The sequence below is a fragment of the Malaclemys terrapin genome, chromosome 3, assembly GCF_027887155.1.
Source record: "Malaclemys terrapin pileata isolate rMalTer1 chromosome 3, rMalTer1.hap1, whole genome shotgun sequence".
In the NCBI taxonomy this organism is placed as follows: Eukaryota; Metazoa; Chordata; order Testudines; family Emydidae; genus Malaclemys; species Malaclemys terrapin.
The window spans coordinates 89,623,647-89,642,490 of NC_071507.1; the positions used below are offsets into that span (position 1 = coordinate 89,623,647).

The 18,844-nt window shown below is 42.4% G+C and overlaps 1 protein-coding gene across 7 annotated transcripts in view; it reads right to left on the bottom strand.

Moving 5' to 3' along the window:
- SLC22A3 (solute carrier family 22 member 3) overlaps window positions 1-18,844 on the bottom strand; it is a 78,119-nt gene that overhangs the window by 26,402 nt on the left and 32,873 nt on the right. Inside the window, exons 1-3 of one of the 7 annotated variants that reach the window (XM_054022154.1) lie at window positions 14,426-14,570; window positions 13,803-13,881; window positions 69-172 (exon numbers count right to left, since the gene is read on the bottom strand). In XM_054022154.1, coding sequence (XP_053878129.1) covers window positions 69-172; window positions 13,803-13,881; window positions 14,426-14,469 — 227 coding nt within the window. In that variant the 5' untranslated portion in view covers window positions 14,470-14,570. The other 6 variants (XM_054022152.1, XM_054022156.1, XM_054022153.1 and 3 more) reach the window with 6 other exon arrangements.

Genomic DNA, 18,844 nt, shown 5'->3' on the forward strand with positions numbered 1-18,844 from the left:
ACGGTGATTATAGTGCAAGATGTTTCTGCCTCTGTAAGGGTAGACTTGCATTAACATACATACTGTACCTGTCTGCAGCATAGCCTAGAGTGAATGCTCCTGTCAGAAACCCCAGATTGAGAACAGCTTGTGTTAGATCTAGCATCCAGGCATTGGCACACACAAGGTTATACTGTGGGAACAAGCAAGAGATATATTAAGATTCCCCCACCGAGATGGAATATTTTCCCTCAAAGCAAAACATTTTAGCAATTGTATTGCTCCAGGACAAAAAAAATGCCTGAGCAAAAACCTGATCACTAAGTGTTTGAGAAACCACTTTCAAGCTTTTGTTTTTTACCACCTCAGCCATTACCATCCCATCTCAAACATCCCTTTTTAATAGAAATGTATTAAGAAGATGATATTGCAGGCTGCTCCAATAACCCTTGGATTCCATAGACTTCCTGTATCCCTAGCAGTCTGGTTCCAGATCTAGCACAGAGACTGTGTTGCTATTGCTGGTTGATTATCTCCTCACAGTGGTAGACCAGGGTAAGATATCCATGATCACCTTATTAGACTTATTAGCAGCTCTTGACACTGTTGACACCTTTGCTTAACTTGTGGTATAGTCAGTGTGTGGAGATATGTCAATCGAGTGTCCTCCATGGATTCTCTCCTCCCAGAGGATCTCTGAGCAAATACAGTTTCTTACTGATTGGTCTCAGATTAAGAGTCATCCATCTTGTCATCCTTCCCATTTATTGTGAACTTGTTCAATGGCAGGCCCAGATGGCACAGAGAAATGCCCGCACTAGTGAATCCAGATCACTGGAGCTACAGTAAAACAAAAAATGGGTCCTCCTTACCAAAAGGCTGCTGTGTTTCAGGTTTTGTACACCAAATGTCCTCAAAAGGGGAGACAATTGAATTGGTTTGTTGTTATACAGATTGAGTATAATAGTTTCACATATGCTGGCAAGGCAATGCTGCATCTGTGTTTAGCTCAGAGTAAATGCAGAGCTATAGCCAGGGAAAATACTAACATCTCCAGATGTGTTCATTTTTTTCTTAGTGCCTCCTAGGCAAAAGTAGAGCTACTTGACCTGTGAGGGTGCAGAAAACAAATGTCAAACCAATTTCTGACAGGTTGAAAATGTTTTTCTTGCTGTAGCTTTCTCAGACCCTTCAATTCTTTATAAATGGACTTAGGACCCTAACTCAGTTTTGCCAACTCTTGTGATTTATTGCGAGTCTCACAATATTTGTATTTTCTTAAAGCCACAGTTCCTGGAATCCTGTGATTAATTGAGAATCTTAACTTTCTTTTTTAAAAGTGAGTTTCTAGCCCTTATGGTGGTGGAGAAAAGTTTGACTACGTCAACCCTAAGGTTCAAAATCCAGAACAATAATAAGGACACAAACATTTATTATTTTAAAAAAGCTGATAATTTTGAAGACAAGCTCTTGACTTTTGGGAGCTCAGCTCATCCTTTTTGAATGCCGAGTGGTGTTCAAAAGTGAACTTGTTATAAAACTTGTTATAAATCTTGGCCAGAATGTATAGAATCATTAGGTTCTTCCAGGAAAAAAACTTGTTCTCATGTCTCAGAAACAATAACTGCTATGAAATTTTCACAAACTCCAAAGTGTGAACCTGTGGTCGCACATTTACTCTTTGATGAGTACTCCTACCTCCTTGTTTCTTAAACAAGTACAACAGCAGGACAGAAAGGACAGAACTTCATGAAATATTTCCATAACGTCCCACTACATAAAGTTTTTTCAAGAACATGGCCATTTCTAAAAGTGACTTTAAAAGTACTTGTATATACCTGTGACATTGTCACTGGTGAGAGATTTCAGGAGGAACGTTTGAAACCACCCAAACAGGCAAACGCAGCCTATTTGGTCTTTAAAACTAGCTAATCGAGTAGAAAATATGGAGCCAGCTGATCTTCTGTAGAGTAAAACATGGAATGGAATAATGGAGTGAAAAAATTGGCAAAGAGGACTAGGTGGAAGAAAAGCAAGGATGGCACCAGTAAGCCTCTTTCCTCTCTCCACCAGAGCCTATGGAAGTCACTCTACCAGTCACTGGGAAATGGATCTCTACCTGATATCTTGGAGCATAACCAGCCAGAGGGGTGAGATGGAGTCAGGGCACAGTCACCCTCTGTGGTACACTCTTCCGGAGATATATTGGAAACAACTGCCGGAAGAATCTGGACCAATAGTCCCCGAAACTTAAAGTTGTTTAATGAGAATTAAGGTTGCTCAGCACCATGTAAGGTCAAGGTCTTAGAGAGACCAAGCTAGCAAATGAACAAAGGAGCTCAATGTTGGACCGCAGTAAAGAGCCCCTCACCAGGAGACCAATGCAACGAAGGCCTATTTAGGATTTGATAACCTTGCTTGCTCTTAAAGCAGAGAGTCCTGACAGAAGACTTCTGTCCACAAGCCCTGCAATCAAAGAAGTAAAATAGGCAGAAAAGGTAAAAAAGTTACTGTCTCATCAGAGCTAATAATGGATTATTGTGAGCACAGAATGAAAAGGATTTAAAATGAAATACTTTAAAAATAAACACATCATAAAAGGAAAATGTTTTTGATCTCAAATCCTTAACAGAATTTACAGGCAAACTTAAGTTACAAATAAATACATTTTAAAACTAATGAATTTAAATCACTTCCTTTAATTCCACCGTCCGAATTCAGCGTTCAGGACCTAATTTTTCTAACACTGAAAGTGGCATCAGGCTTTTTGCCCGTGTCTCAACTCTCCCTGGAGAAACAAGGATACCTGAACACTTCAAATCAAAGCAAATTCACCTTTCACATATATGCGTTTGTAGTGCCACTTTTGAAACCCAGGGTTGGATTCCAATCTCATTCACTTGGCTGTAAATAAGGAACAGTGGCCACTGAAGTCAATGGAATTACACTGGCACAAAATCTACATAGTTGAGATGAGAACCAGGTCCATAGCCTATAAATTTGAGCCCACAGATGTCTACATATCCTGTTTTGACTCATGAATCATTGGCATGGACAGAATTACAAATGTAGATGTAGAGACCTCACTGAAAATGTGAGCCATACTTTTCAAGCCTATTCTGCTAGCGCAAATTTTTTCTCATTGCAGAGCCTCCACACACCTAAGCTCCAAAGACACCCTTTCAGTCCCATGCTTTAGCAGTATGGAGGCCATTGTCTTGTGGTGCCTTTTGGTATTAAAGACATTGTGTGGGTTTTCCAAAAGCACATCATAAGTAACTTAGGGTCATAAGTTGCAGTGAAAGTCAACAGTCCTTGGGTTTTTTGGAAAAATCCGACCCATTATTATTAATATTCTGATAATACTCAGAGAGGCCCCAGTCAGGACCAAAGCCCTCCTGTGCTAGATGCTTTACAAACATAGGCCCCAGTACTGGAAGCTGTTCTGTGCTAGTGGACCCCTGCACGCCTGCATGGAGCTCCGTTGACTTCCTTCATGGAACAGCTTGAAGGATTGGTCTGTAGAGATAGATGGGCTCCTTGCCTTGGAAAGTTAATATGCTCGATCCTTTTAAAAGTATATACTTATTTTTGAAATAAGTTAATCCACATTTAAGATAAACAGAGAGGAAGTGAACAACCTCACATGAAGGGCCGGGGGGAGAGAGTGTACCAAAGAGACAAGGGAAAATATGCTTCCTTTACAATACCCTCAATATACATTTGCAGCTGACAGTTGAAAAACTGTTGCCTTAAAATATCAGTCAAATACTTTAAATCACTTGTGTTTTCCATGAAACAAGAGACAATGGATAACAGTAAGGCACTGTGAGTACTTTCAAAAGGATTTATAGTGTAAAATGCTTAAGTAAATTAACTGATACCTTATAAGTCAATCCTAAGTTTTGCTCGGGTCCATATATTTAAATATTCTTGCCATAGCTAAGAATTCTTGGCTCTGTTTTTTGTTATTTTTTGTCTGTGCCGTTCCACTTAAATGCTCTTTATATAAACAGTGTTGTTACGGCCACGTTAGTACCAGGATATAAGAAAAACAAGGTGGGTGAGGTAATATCTGATATTGAACCAACCATACGTGCTGGAACTAGGGGAACAGGGGCTGCCGCATCCCTGGCTCTAAGTGGTTTCCATCACGTACTGGGTTTGCAGTTTGGTCCAATGGCTCTCAGCAGCCCCACTATACAAATAGTTCCAGCACCACTGGGACCGATTTCTATTGGTGAGAGAGACAAGCTTTTGAGCTTCCACAGAGGTCTTCCTCATCCTTTTCATTAACAGAGTTAACCTTTAACATAGAAGTGTCTATAGCACAAAGGATTGTTTGAGTTCTACAGCCCGTCACTCCCAGACCACCCTTGGCTTGGTTTGGTAGTATCCAGAGGTGAAAGTGGGCTGGTACAGGCCAGTACGGCATACCGGTAAGACGTGGCCACCAGTACTGGCCTGTACACAGTTGACGTTAAAGGGCTGCTGCGGCAGCGCTTTAATGTCACTGCCCCTCCACCACCCCCGGGCAGCTGTGGGGGAGGGGCAAAAGAGGCAGCTGCCCTGGGGCCCAGAGATTTAAAAGGGCCCGGGGCTCCTGGCCACCGCCGCTGCTACCACTGCAGCAGCCGGAGCCCAGGGCGGTGTGGGCCAGGGAGCACTGAAAGGCTGGCTGTGGAAGGCTGACCCCCCCCCAGCCCCGCACCTTTCACCCGAGGCCCCACCCCTTCCACCTGAGACCCCGCACCAGTAAGACTTTTAAGTTACTTTTACCCCTGGTAATGTCTGAAAATTACCACCAACTGAAAGCTGTTTGGTGGCCTGGATGAAAAGAATTGGTGATTTCAGTCTAGTTCTTAAAAGAGAATCAACCCCATTTCAGAAAATTCACTGCAACTAGCACCCTGGTTGGCAGCCTCAACAAAAAGGCATGGGTGTAATGTGAATGTAAAGGTTTAAGGTAATGTAAAAGTGTAATGTAAATGTCTAGAAAACATGACCTATGAGGAAAGATTGGAAAAAATTGGGTTTGTTTAGTCTGGAGAAAAGAAGACTGAGGGGGACATGATAGCAGTTTTCAAGTACATAAAAGGTGTTACAAGGCGGAGGGTGAAAAATTGTTCTTCTTAACCTCTGAGGACAGGACAAGAAGCAATGGGCTTAAATTGCAGCAAGGGAGGTTTAGGTTGGACATTAGAAAAAACTTTCTGTCAGGATAGTTAAGCACTGGAACAAATTGCGTAGGGAGATTGTGGTATCTTTGTCATTGGAGGTTTTTAAGAACAGGTTAGACAAAAACCTGTCAGGAATGGTCTTACTTAGTTCTGCCTTGAGTGCAGGGGACTGGACTAGATGACCTACTGAGGTCTTTTCCAGTCCTACACTTCTATGATTCTATGAATGGAGCCCCAACCACCCTCTCAGTCCTAGCAGTGATCACATGCAGAAATGTGCAGAAATGTACCAGGCTGTATCTGTTCTGTAGCTATAAAGAGCTAAGGTCCAGACTGAACCCATTGCTAACACCGGTGAGCAGTTACTTACGTATGTAGTCCCAAGAAAGTCACTAAAATTATTTGTGTGAATAACTGTTCACAAATTGGGCTCATGTGTATTGAAAGGAATGCTTTGCTCTTTGTGCATGGGAAAAGAAAATACAGGCTTCAGAATGGAGGGGTCACAAGCCTCCCTCTCAATCTTCTGCTTGGTATCCAGGGTCAGTAATGTAGAGAATCCAAAAATCCAGAGCCCTTTCTGCCTGGGCCTCATGTGTCTTGCGTCATCTTTCATTGTTTCTTATTAACCTTTCCAACTTGGCAACCCTGTGAAATCAGAGCTGTATAGTGCGTCTGCTGAAAATAAACTATAAAAGATATCTGAGAGGTCACACTAGGGGTGGTCTAAACCAAAAACCTTAGGTCTGAGCATCTCATGAACACTGGGCAAGTCTGGATCTAGATTCACATCTAATTTTGAGGATTTGCCTTTCTATCTCTCAGCCACTGTGCTCCCTTTCTCCCCAAAATTTGGACAAGTTTAGGTCCAGACCAGAACTTTGCCCCTCTATTCTAAGTCTAATTCAAAGGGAAGACCTAACATCTGGAGGAAGTTAGTTAAGTAGGTAGGTTTTAATTTCAGGCTCAGCTCCTCAGCATCCATTGATGTATGTGTCAGAAAACCTCCGACTGCACTTGTACACACACACAGTAATGCACTGCTTAAAGCTGGGATGTCCACATTTTACAACACTGAGGGCTGCACTGACAATTTGCCTGTGGGCTACACGCTTCATTTGCTAACAGTTTCCATACAGTACATAACAAAATGCACATTACCACACTATATGCTTGAACTATATTCTTCCTCAATTTAATACGATGGCTAGAAAGGGCCTGGTATATGAATTCATAACCAGTACCAATCTGAACTCCACTGCTCTCACCTCCAGTGACATGTGCAGAGACCAGTCACTGCGAGCAGTCGAGATAGGAGCTTAAGAGAGAAGAAACCACCTACTTCAGGACAGTGCCACGACTCTCAGCTGCACTGTGTTATAAATAAAGGAATGGAAGAGGGGAAAGCTGATGTCATTATTTCCCCCACCAACTCCTTTGGAGCTGCCGGATTGTAGGGGATGAAAGTATCCCCTGGTGAGGAGCCAGATGCCTGGAAGGTGCTAAATGCTCTCACCACCCACTGAACGCCTAGACATTCAGACCAAATTCCAATGAATTTTTTTTAACTGTGGTGCAGTTATTTGGGACCATTTTAGTTTACTTTGCCTATTTTACTTAGCCAGGAAAAGGGTATGAAATTATTTATCTCTCCAGAGAGAGGGAAGGAAATCCCCAATATGCCTAAGGATTTCACAGCTGAAATAACCTTTAAACAAAGGAGGAGGATGGGTCTGAAATGAGCACTGAGAAGGTCAAGGTCATGACTAATACCTGGAAAACAAAATGGTTATTACAGTGTCTCCCCTCACAGTATGTCTGTCAGAGGACAGATATTTTTTGTTTTGGACTGACACTCAGATTCAGTTAAGGGATAGCAAGTACTCCACAATGTTTTTCTGTGTAGTTCAAGGACTGAAGACAATGGGAGTTACAGGTATTCAGCAGCACCTCACTTTTCTGTATAGAGGTGCAAGTGATTTGGGACCTGAGCCAAAGGCTACTGAAATCGACGGAGTCTTTCCATGACTTCAATAAGCTTTGGATCGCTCCCCCTCCCCCACCCACCCCGGTCTCTGTGATACAACTAAGGACAGGCTTCTGTTCCAGTACTGAGCGGGATGCTGGAAAGCTCATACCTTAGTCCTTCAGCACCGTGTATACCTTTCCCTGACTTCTCAGATTCAACCCTGCATTGCCTTACCTGATAATAATTCAACAGAGGACTTGGAAGCATAGCACCTTTGGCCTGAGGATCTGAAAGCACTATACAGTCAGTCACAACTAATCTTCACAAGAGACAGGTGAGATAAGTAAATATTTGATTTACAACTATTATTCATTAATTGACCAGTACTAGGTGTTTTTCTCTGTCTGTCTACAATGAATCGAAGGTCTCAGCCCAGTTCTGGCTGAACAAGTGTCCATTTGAAAAAACCACCAGCAAAACTGGCATCCTACTTGGCAGTATTAATATCCTCTCAGTCCTGCAGGTGGTGCCTCCAGGGGAGGACAAAAGTACATTGCTAGGCCAATCTGGGGCAGGTCAGACTGCTGCTACCCAGTCTGTACTTGCTTTGGGGGTGTATAGATTCTCTCATTCTCCAAAGCATTTTTCACCAGCACTTCACTGAAATCAAACTTCAAGCTGATTCAGCTCGGGGGGGAGGGGGTAGATAAACAGCCCTTTCTCTTGGTTTTATCAAAACAAGATGTGCTAAGAGACCTCCTCAGGGCAGATTTTCATCTCTACCTTGTTCAGAGGTGAGCACACCGGTGGAACTCAATAATGACAAAGAAAAACGGAGGGTCAGATTTCACTCTTAAGTTGCTGTGTCACAAGAACCTGAGTAGTGAGGTTTGTTTGGTTTTGATTTTGGAGTTTTTTTTGCCTGAATTTTCATACATGACTTCAAGGTCCAGCTTGAATCACTTGTAGATCTGCTGGCTGGACCACCCAGAATGATACCAAGCTTTCTAATGTGAAATTGGCCTCCTCCTTTTTAAAAAAAACAACAACTTTTCCCTTTCTTATTACCACTGCTGCCTCCAGACTGGCAAAATAAAGGAGAGATTTGTAAACTCATCCCAACCCTGTGCAAACATCAGGGCCGGCTCTAGGCACCAGCAAAACAAGCTGGTGCTTGGGGCGGCACATTTTTAGGGGCGGCATTCTGGCGCAGGCCATGCCGCCCCTAAAAATGTGCCCCGGCCACCCTAACTCACCACCGCTGCTGCCGCTCGCACGCTGCTGCTCGTCCTCCCTCCCAGGCTCTCAAACCCGGGAGGGAGGGGGAGACCACGAGTGGCTGCCGCGCATGCGCTGCTTCTCCCTCTCCCTCCCTCCCTCCCTCCTAGGCTTGAGAGCCTGGGGGGAGGAGGCAGGGCTGGGGATTTGGGGAAGGGGCGGAATTGAGGCGGGGCCGGGGGTGGGATAAGAAAAAAACGGGGCGGGGGGCAGCCAAAATTGTTTTTGCTTGGGGCGGCAAAAATCCTAGAGCCGGCCCTGGCAAACATAGAAAAAAATAGCAGTTATCAAGCATTTGAGGTCGATGTCCCAGCTTCTCATCCAGTGTAAATTGGTGCAGCTTCACTGAAATAAATGGGGCTGTGAAGATATGCCCTACCTGAAGCACAATCATTTTTATATGGGGGAAACTTTACTGAGAACTTTGTAGTGAACCCATCTCTTGGCACTAAATCAGTCCCCCTGTCTGCTCCCGCCACCCTCTCACTACCCCTCAAACCCTACATGATAATATGAAAGAGTAGCACTGATTTCTTGTATTAACCCAGACGTACTAATCAAGGTAAGTGTAGGCTTTGGGGCTTTTCTGTAGTGTTGAATTAATTCTTCTGGAGTAGTATAGAAAAAGGAACAGCTGTTTTCTCTCCACCAAAGCTTTGACTGTCATGTTATTCACTGCTTTAAGACACTGTAAAAGTTGTAAGGTAAACATTGCTGAACTGGTTACAGATTCCTTTGAAAATATTGTCTGGGTTTTTTGAGACAGCTGCCAAGTATCAGAGCATGATGATTTAATGGCAACAAGTGTAGTAGGATAATGTGTTCTAATGATGATTTGTCCTTCTCAGACCTCCCACTTGGGCAATGAATTGTTGCCAAGTCTCAAAATTACATAACTTTCGTCATAAGAAAGTGTTGCTGAGAGGCTACATTGGAATCAGTTCATTATGCTAAACGTGTGCCAATAAAGGCTGCTATTAAGTCTGGAACACACCAGTTTTGCTATTAGCAATTGATGAATCTGTAGATTACTGTCTCTGCTGGCATCTGAATCTGTAGATTTGTCTGTAATCCATTAACATGCCACTAGGCGTCATCATTGTCAAAAATGTTTGGATAAAATTACCCACCCTTTGCAACATTCTATCAGTAGTTAGTGGAAATGATCTAGGCTCAACTTTTTTTTTTCTTTCTGATTTCTGGTCCACTGTACGGAACTGCTGAATCACTGCACCCTCTAGCAGCTCTAGTCATATCCTCTTTTCAGCCTGCACCACCCATTTGTGGAAGTGACTTTTAGTGATTCCAGTGACAGACTTGAAGGTGGCAATTTTGCAACAAAAAATGTTCAAAAGCAGACTCCAACGAGAGACTGCTGAACTTGAATTAATATGCAAATTAGATACAATTAACTTAGGTTTGAACAGAGACTGGGAATGGTTGGGTCATTACACTAATTGAATCTATTTCCCCATGTTAAAATATCCTCACACCTTCTGTGGGTCATCTCGATTATCACTTCAAAGGTTGTTGTTTTTTTGTTTTGTTTTTTTCTCTCTCCTGCTGATGATAGCTCATCTCAATTGATTGGCCTCTTACAGTTGGTATGGCTACTCCCACCTTTTCATGTTCTCTGTATGTATAAATATCTTCTTGCTGTATGTTCCATTCTATGCATCTGATGAAGTGGGCTGTAGCCCACAAAAGCTTATGGTCAAATAAATTTGTTAGTCTCTAAGGTATCACACGTACTCCTGTTCTTTTTGCGGATACAGACTAACACGGCTGCTACTCTGAAATCTACCCTAGGGTGTAATTTAATTAATCCAGCTACAATGGAATAGGCATCAGGCACTTCAGGTGCTGCTCATGTGCCAGCTCTGGATTTCCCATCAAACCAAACAATTACTTTTACTTAGTGGTTACTGTAACTGAAGCTGCCTGTGGAACTATTTTGAAACAGTTTAACAAATTAACTAGACATAAAATAATAGAAACTGACACCATATTCAAGTGTTTCCCAAGGAGAGATCCAGACCCTTTTGCACCACCAGAGCAGTGTGAAGGGATCAGAACAAAGATGAGAAACCCACCCTGCATATTTAATTAATTTAATAATTCCTCACAAATCAATCCCTCCAGTCCTCTGATCATATTTATCTCTCTGGTTATAAGGTGCTCAGAACTGAATGCAGCATTTCAGGTGTGATTGCATAAGAACCGGATAGAGTGGAATTGTTACACCCCTGTTCTGTGGGGAGACATCTTTGCATAGCAGCCCGTGTTTGCTTGTCTTTGAGCTACTGAATCACATTGCAAACTTGTGCCTAATTTGTTGTCTAATATAACCCCTGCAAATTTCTTTCAGCATTGCTGCTTTTCGAGTCTCTCCCTCCCACGAACATCTGCTTTTCGGATTACTATGCTAAATCATCCTTTTGATTTAGTCTCCCTGTCATGTTCTCGGTAAACTTAATCAGATATGAAATAACACATATTTAAACAAAATACAAAAAGAACAGTTCATCTATATAAAAATGGAGGGTTTAGAAAGAGCAGGCACATTAGAAAAGGGGTAGCTGTTTCAATGGTCAATTAGATAGGACACTACTATGTCTAACTTGATTTCTCATCTAAATTTTATGGAAGTCCTAACTTAGGGTTAACTTGGTCTTTCCTTTCTAAGTGTGTTATATTTAACATGTTTACGTTGTGAATTGCCTGCTATGTCACTGCTTGGTAAATGAGTAAAGCTGATAATTAGGTATGTTGGAGCCAGATCCAAGCTACAGGGACTGGAGTCTTGGGCCCTGATTCACAGCCCAGTGAAGTCAATGGGAGTCTTTCTACTGATCCCAGAACTCTTTGGATCAGGCCTTTGAAGTCTGAAAAGAGTCCTGTGAATGCTGCTACTTGGTATATACCATATGATCTATCTATATATCCATACACACACACACTATCTATCTATCTATATATACACACAACATATGGTCACCTGGGAAAGAAGGAGATGCTCTCTAGCCTATTACTATTCTTATGTCCTTGTCTTTAGGCATTGTACAAGGGCCTGTTATTTTACAGAAGAATATTCAGAGGCTTAGGGGGTAGATTTTCAAAGGCATAAAGAACAGTTAGGTGCCCAACTTCCAGTCATGTCCAATGGGAGTTGGATGCCTAACAGCCTTCATGCCTTTGAAAATCTCCTCATTAGTCAGTAAGAGCACTCTTGTCCAGTGGCCTTCCCTCCCCCCCACCTTATCTGGGCCATCCAACCTCCTTCTTCTTATTATTTTTGGTAGAGGATTTGGCAGGCAACGGTGGTGAAAATCAAAACCACGCTTCTTATTTGGCTGGTTTTCAGGAGCTTGTTCACGTGCACCTGGAGCATTTCCGTAAGGTTCCCATTCACCATTCCATTGGTCACCTTCCTTTTCCCTGTAGCCCTGCTTTTCACTTACATGCGTGCTGCTGAACACACAGGTGAATGTGGTACAGCCTGGAGATGTTTGCCAACGGAACTTTGAACTTCAGCTCTCACTACTTGCTTTGACGACCCACACTTTCATTTTCTCTGTGCATTAGCTAGTGAGCAGAGAGGGATTTTTTCTTGCTGCTGATGCAAAATCATAGTGGTTGCATCAGATACAGAATAATCTTTTACCTACTGCTGCTGTAAATGGACTGGGAGTGAAGCTTTTCATTGCTGTTTTGCTCACCCACTTTCAGCAGTCATCAGGGTCAACAGCTGAAAAAACATGGACAAAAAAGTAATCTCACCCCCCCACACACACCACACACACACACCCATCACACACACCTCTAATTTTCATTTTAAAAGTAATGTCAGTTAAATGATACTGTTCATGAAAGATTCTGGACTGAAAGCCCTGGAGGCTGAATTTCTCTGTACATCTCCCGGACAAGTATGACATAGGCAGCAGTGCAAGTTTCCCCTGCCAGTGAGATTCAGTCCTCACCTGGAATAGCCACTCCTATGAATCTGAACTTATTTAATTTTCCTTGCCCATTTAATCCATTGCTGAGACAGCAAACAAACCTATTCAGTGAAGACTGTGATTAATGTTTTTTGAGGTCTGGATTCTTATCTGCCAGGGAGTAAACTATGACACCGACACATTTCAGACAGCTCGCATTCATCAGCTTATCCTGATTTTCAGTTATTTCTAACCTGAACCAGCTTTGATTCTATGACCTGAAGGTGGATGCTCTGTATCCATTTACCAATCTCCAGCCACTCATTTGCTCTTATTTAACATTTATTCAGGGCATACAATGTTCTAGGCACTTTATGGAATGTGTATAAGGAAAGTTTCCTGCCCTGAAGATGTCATAACCTAAGAAGAGACAAAGTAGAACAACTGATGACAGGACGGGCTGAGGGAAGGTGGATGAGACTATAAACTCTTTGTTTAGGGACTGTCTCTTTGTACAGCACCTAGCACAAGGGGGTCCTGATCCAGGACTGGGGCACCATGGCACTATAGTAATATAATGTGAGAACCTGCAGGGATGGAACTGTGGGGGCTTAGGGCTGCTGATGCCTCCACATTGCCACAGGAGGCTTAGGCTGGACTCCCATGGGAAGACCCTGTGAGACTGGGCTTGGCAGGAAGTACCAACCACCAGGACTGGAGGGACAGCTTCAGAAAGCCCCCCGATTGGCTTATACAGTATATAAACCAGGAAGCCATGAAAGGGAGCTGTCTGAGCAACAACATAGCCTGCCTGCCTGTCTCTGCTCCAGACCCTGCTTGTGAGAGACCCTAGACTCCAGTTTCTGATCCTGCCTGCCTCCTAATTCTCGGTTTTCCCTCTGACCTGTCACCGGCTCTGACCTCACAGTACCTGAGTTAGTTTGCTTTCTGACACCTGACTCTCGCTTTTGTCCTCTGGCCTATCTGGGACTCTGACCTCCCGGTATCTGACTTGGCCTGCCTCCTGACACTTGACTCTTGGTTTGCCCTCTGGTCTATCCTGGATCTGACCTCCTGGTACCCGACCTCCCCTGACTCCTGCTCCAACCACTAGATCTGACTGCCTGGGTCCTGGTCATCACATACAAATAAATAATAATGGGAAGATTGTAGGACCATGGGCACAGCAGTCAAATCATGTGGTGGTTTTGATACAGTATACAACACTTCATGAAGATTGCATACCTAATTTATTTAAATGTATTTTAGTTATGGTGTTTCAAAGCACTACAGTTATCACAGTTATTTACATACACATACATCTTTAGTGCTGAGTCTATGGATTAGAGTCACATTGTACTGCACCGACTACATGTCTATAATCAAGATCTCCTAGCACAACTTATTGGTTGTCCTTTTGCAGCCCAATAAAGAATAACTGTATTTGCCAACACTTACCACAAAAGGAGTAACGGAGCAACTGCAGTTTTCCATTCTACTGGAAATAACTGGCATTTCAGATACCAGAGTGTGGTAACTGTTGGCAAAATATGAATTTTTAATGACAACCAATGTAATTCTATTTTCTTATCGAGGCTTAGGACACAGAAGTGGTTAGATACTAATTATTTATTACTAGTAAGTCTACATGCTTACTCAAATAAATTATATAATGTCTATATAACTGGTCAGATCATGAGCTGGTATAAATCAGCAGCAGTCAATTGAACAACATGAATTTATACCAGCCAAGGACCTGCCCTTAAATGACCACTCTAATGCCTCAGTTGCAATGACATTACTCTTTGTTTATTTTAGTCCAGCATTACAGCAGCAAGAAAGCAGCATCCCCATTTGAGTTCATCTGCTCCAGAGAGTCAATACTCACCCTGGTATTGCTGCTTGAGAATACTCAATATCTTGATTCATTTGTAAATTTCAGAGAAACTTTAATGGGACAAGAATAAAGTTTTAATCAAAAACATCTATACTCCATATGTATTTCTATAGCAATCAATTTTTATTTTACAATCCTGCTCTGACAATGAAAACACTGATTGGAAAATTTTGATTTCCCTTACCTCACTGACGATTGTTGAGTGGGGTTGTTTATATACCCAGCCATCCTGGCATGAAGTAAGCGGCACGTTGCCCAAGCTGCTGTTAGTAAAGCGGGACAGTGGGTTGGCACAGCTCACAGAGGTGTTATTCCACTCTATGTCAAACCTCTCACACTGGCCACCGGAAAACCTGTTCACCAGGTTCAGAGCTGGCACAGTATAGTTTTGTTCCTCTTCAAGGGTCCATCCACATCTCTCACTTAATTCAGCTGCACCAGGGATCCTGCACCAATAGTACTCTGGTGTGTGCCCAAGAAATACCACTCCAACAAATAGAAAAGAAAAAGTTATGCCTGTCTGGCAAAGGAGGAAAAAGACCCTCTTTTGGAACCTTCCAAATTCCCCAGCTTCTTTTAAAACCTCATCAAAAGACGGCATTGTGTGCAGTAGGTTTTCAATTCGGAGGGATCAAAGAGATGGCAGAGTCAACAGCTTTCAAACTTTGTAACTAGTGCTGGTGCTTCCTGTAGCCGTAGCTGTATGGACTGTCTCTCTCCCTCTCCACACACACACACACACACACACACACACACGCACAATCACAGCAGCATAAGCAGCTTTGGAACAGAGCAAAGTTCCACCGACCCACCCAAAGTGTTACAGTATGTCAAGAGGCATGAGGCTTACACACAGCAGTTTAGGAGAGCAATATAAAGTGGGTAAACATACGGTAAGAGAGAAGGGGCGTGTGTTTCCTATCTATCCAGAATGTTAAACAGATTATGTAATAAAAACAATTAACTCTTTAGGGACAGGCGTGCAGTAAATACCAGCTCTGCAGGCAATGGTGTACTGCTGTTGTCCTTACAAAGGGGTCCCAGAAAAATGCAGAGTGTTAAATAAAAACATAACCGAGAGGAAGCTGCTGCAAAAGTAGCAATGAGCGATGTTGTCAGCATTCTGGGTGGCAGTGACAGAAATGTTCATAAAAAGCTATGAAGTCTCCCCTTCAGCCGCAGGAGTTATTTCTGCAGCAATGTTCTAGTACTCGTCCAAAGTGCTACTGAACCATCTGTGCAGCTTTTATTGGAACTGCTTCTTCCTTTCTAGGTTATAATTAAAGAAAGGTTGTCAGGTAGTGTACGCCCAAAATGTCGGAGTTTCTTTTAAAAATAGGTCTATCTGTGCTTTGACCTATTTATGTAGGTTTTTATATGGCCTCATTCATCTTAGTATCTGAGTGTCCCCTGCTCTCTCCTTTCCCAGAGGAGCTATACATTTAGTTAATTGATAAGTTTGCTTGGGGGCCAGGGACTTGTGGGGGCCAGAGATCAAGGTGGGCTGGGGGTGGGTGGCAGTTCCAGAGGGCAATCTAAGCCACAGAAAGAATGGGGTTTGCATTTAAAATGCTGAAAGTGATGAGATTTGTGGCCACTCTTATCTCTTTACAGGAATAAGTCAAGGTCCAGTTCCCAGGGCAGTTCCGTCTCCTGCAATTACCTGTCTCTTACTGGTCATAGTTGTCATTGATGGAATGTTATGGTTGCGGAGATAGAAGCAAACTTTCAGGTAGCTAGGTCCAATCCGATGAAGGGCTTTGAATATCAGGACAGACAACTTGAAATGGTGCCCAGGGAGGGAGCACAGATCTGAGGTGATGAGCTCATGATGATTTGTGTTGCTAAACAGATGAACTTTTGTATCAGGTCGAGTTTTTACAGGCTGTGTGGTTTCAGTCCTAGATATAATGAGCTGCAAAATAATGAAACCGGGAGGTCATGAATGGATGGCTCACTGTGGGCAGGTCTGTGTCTGATGTGGTGTGGTGCAGTGCAGTCTTCTGGCCAGTTGCAGACAAAAGTGGGTGGGGGTTTTTTTTGCCACCAGAGTTATCTGTGAAGCCATTAAAACTAAAGAGTCCAAAAGAAAGAGGGCTTATCCCTGAAAATCTCAATGATCGGGGAGGAGAACTTTTCTCAGGATAATCAGTGGCTCCGAGGGCCATGCTTAGCTGAATTCAACCCAAATTCCAAGCCTCTTATAGTTTCACTCCTTTGTGATAAAATCTGCATTTAAAATATGACCACTCAAATATGAAATGAAAAGACTTAGTTTAGCAAAGCCCCACCAACTGTAAGATTTAAAAAAAAAAAAAAACCTGAGAAATCTAAAAGACAAACATTCCTTCTAACCTTCATCCCTTTTAGCAGCTAGACACTGTATCTGGAAGTTGTTACAGAACAGTGCTTGTGTTCGGTTGGCAAGCTCAGTTCCCATCCATGTGAACACAGCTCCCAACTCATAATTTTGAGATATCATCACTTGAGTCCCCAAGTTGTCCTGGTCAAGCCAAAAGTCAGATGGTAAAACCAAGAAACATAGGCAGACTCTGTAACTGCACTAAACAAGAGCTGGGCATGTAACAGCTTTTTCAATTGCCAGCAGTTTTGAACAATAAATCATTTTGGGTCAAACAGAAACATTTACAGCAAATTAGAGAGTCAAAAAAATTTCTTGGGGTTGAATGAAACATTTCTTTTCACCAAATCATGTTTGTTCTTAACCATTTTTTTAAAATAAAATTAAAGGAAATTTGGAAACAGGATATCAAAAGATTCCATTTGGAAAATATCAAAACAAAACATTTCCATTTTGGGATTTTTTAGGTGACATTGACATGAATTTGCAATATGTTTTGATATCTCTGAATCTGAAACTTCTCTGGGAAAAAGTTTCAACTGAAAAATTTCACCCAGCCCTACACTAGACCCACCAGTAAAGGGAGTTTGCCTCACTCCTGTACAGAGGGATGGCCAGCAGTCTATTTTCTAAGATGAGGCTTTGTGCTGTGAAATTAATAGCCATTTTATCTCAGATCATAATAACCAAGAATAATAATTTTCAATGGGAACAGCAGCACCAACAGGTCAAATGACCATATGAGACAAATAGGCTTAATTTATATTACAATAATACTGCAGATAAAGGGGACACCTGGAAATTAGACATATTGGGGCAGATCTTCAGCTGGTGAAATTCACTGGAATTAGGAACATAAGACCAAAGGAATTGCCATACTGGATCAAACCAACAATCCATCTAGTCCAGTGTCCTGTCTCTGACAACGGGCAGCACCAGACACTTCAGAGGAGGGTGTAAGCATCTCACAGTAGTTAGATATGGGGTAATTTCCTGTAGACATTATATTTCCTTCTGATCTTTATTAGAGACTGGCTTAAGGCCTGAAGCATGAGGTTTAATATCCCTTCTGTAGTGTATAGGAATAGGGTAACATCCCTTTAAATAGCAACAGAGGGTCATCTGACTTGCATCTGAAGAAGTGAGGTTCTTACCCACGAAAGCTTATGCTCCCAATACTTCTGTTAGTCTTAAAGGTGCCACAGGACCCTCTGTTGCTTTTTACAGATTCAGACTAACACGGCTACCCCTCTTATACTTGACATCCCTTTAAATAGTTTGTGAGCCCACTAGTGGCCCTCACTGTCCTCTATATTCCACCAGAACTCTGCCAGAGCAGCAGTGTGTGTGTGTAGCCAGGTGGTACAGGTTATATATGATTAGTAAACATGGCTATTTGGACCTCACCTTGCCCATATGGTTCCTTTATATTGCATATGTTGTATAGAGAGCACAAGACGCAACACCTTCTAAAACCTTTGTTCCCATCAACTATGACAACTCTGGCTATTCTCGTTAACCTTATCCCTTTTTGATTCTTGCTAAGTTTTTGACTTTGATGACTTCATGTTGCAATGAGTTTGGGTCTCTAGTCTAATCACGTGTTGTCTGAAAAAAATATTTCCTTTGATCAGTTTTAATTTGCCAACTTTTAATTGGTCAGTGGAGGTAGCTGCGGATCCAGCCCATTAACTCAAAAAACCTTCTTGAATTGGAGCTATGTGGCGAGAGCAAAGGGAGAAAATGCAGTCTAGTGGTTGGGGTACAGGCCTGGGAGTCAAAACTCAAGGGTCTGTCCTATTAATCACTCACTATGGTCTTGTCTATACCGGAGAAATTTACCATGCAAAGTGACATTTGTTTCCCCTCAAACAATTGTGAAACACTTCTCGTCCACAAATGAAAGTGCTCCAAATTGGAACATCAGTTCTTCCAGCCTTCATCATTTTAGTGCCCTAGTGCAATCTCCCAGAATGCACTGCCATGAACTGTTGGGTAAGAACCTGGAGGACACTGTGCTGAAAAGGTTTAGTGGTAGTGTGGACATAGGGCAAACCTGCAGGTGTTCTTAACAAGTTTCAGTGAGGATGCACTGAACCATTTGTTCTTAACCTGGTTAAATATAGCCGGTTCAATACTCTAGTGTAGATGAGGCCCAAGTGATCACATTTCCTTAATATCTCTCTAAACTACTATTTAACCATCTAAAAATGGTGTATTAATACTTGCTTACACCACTGG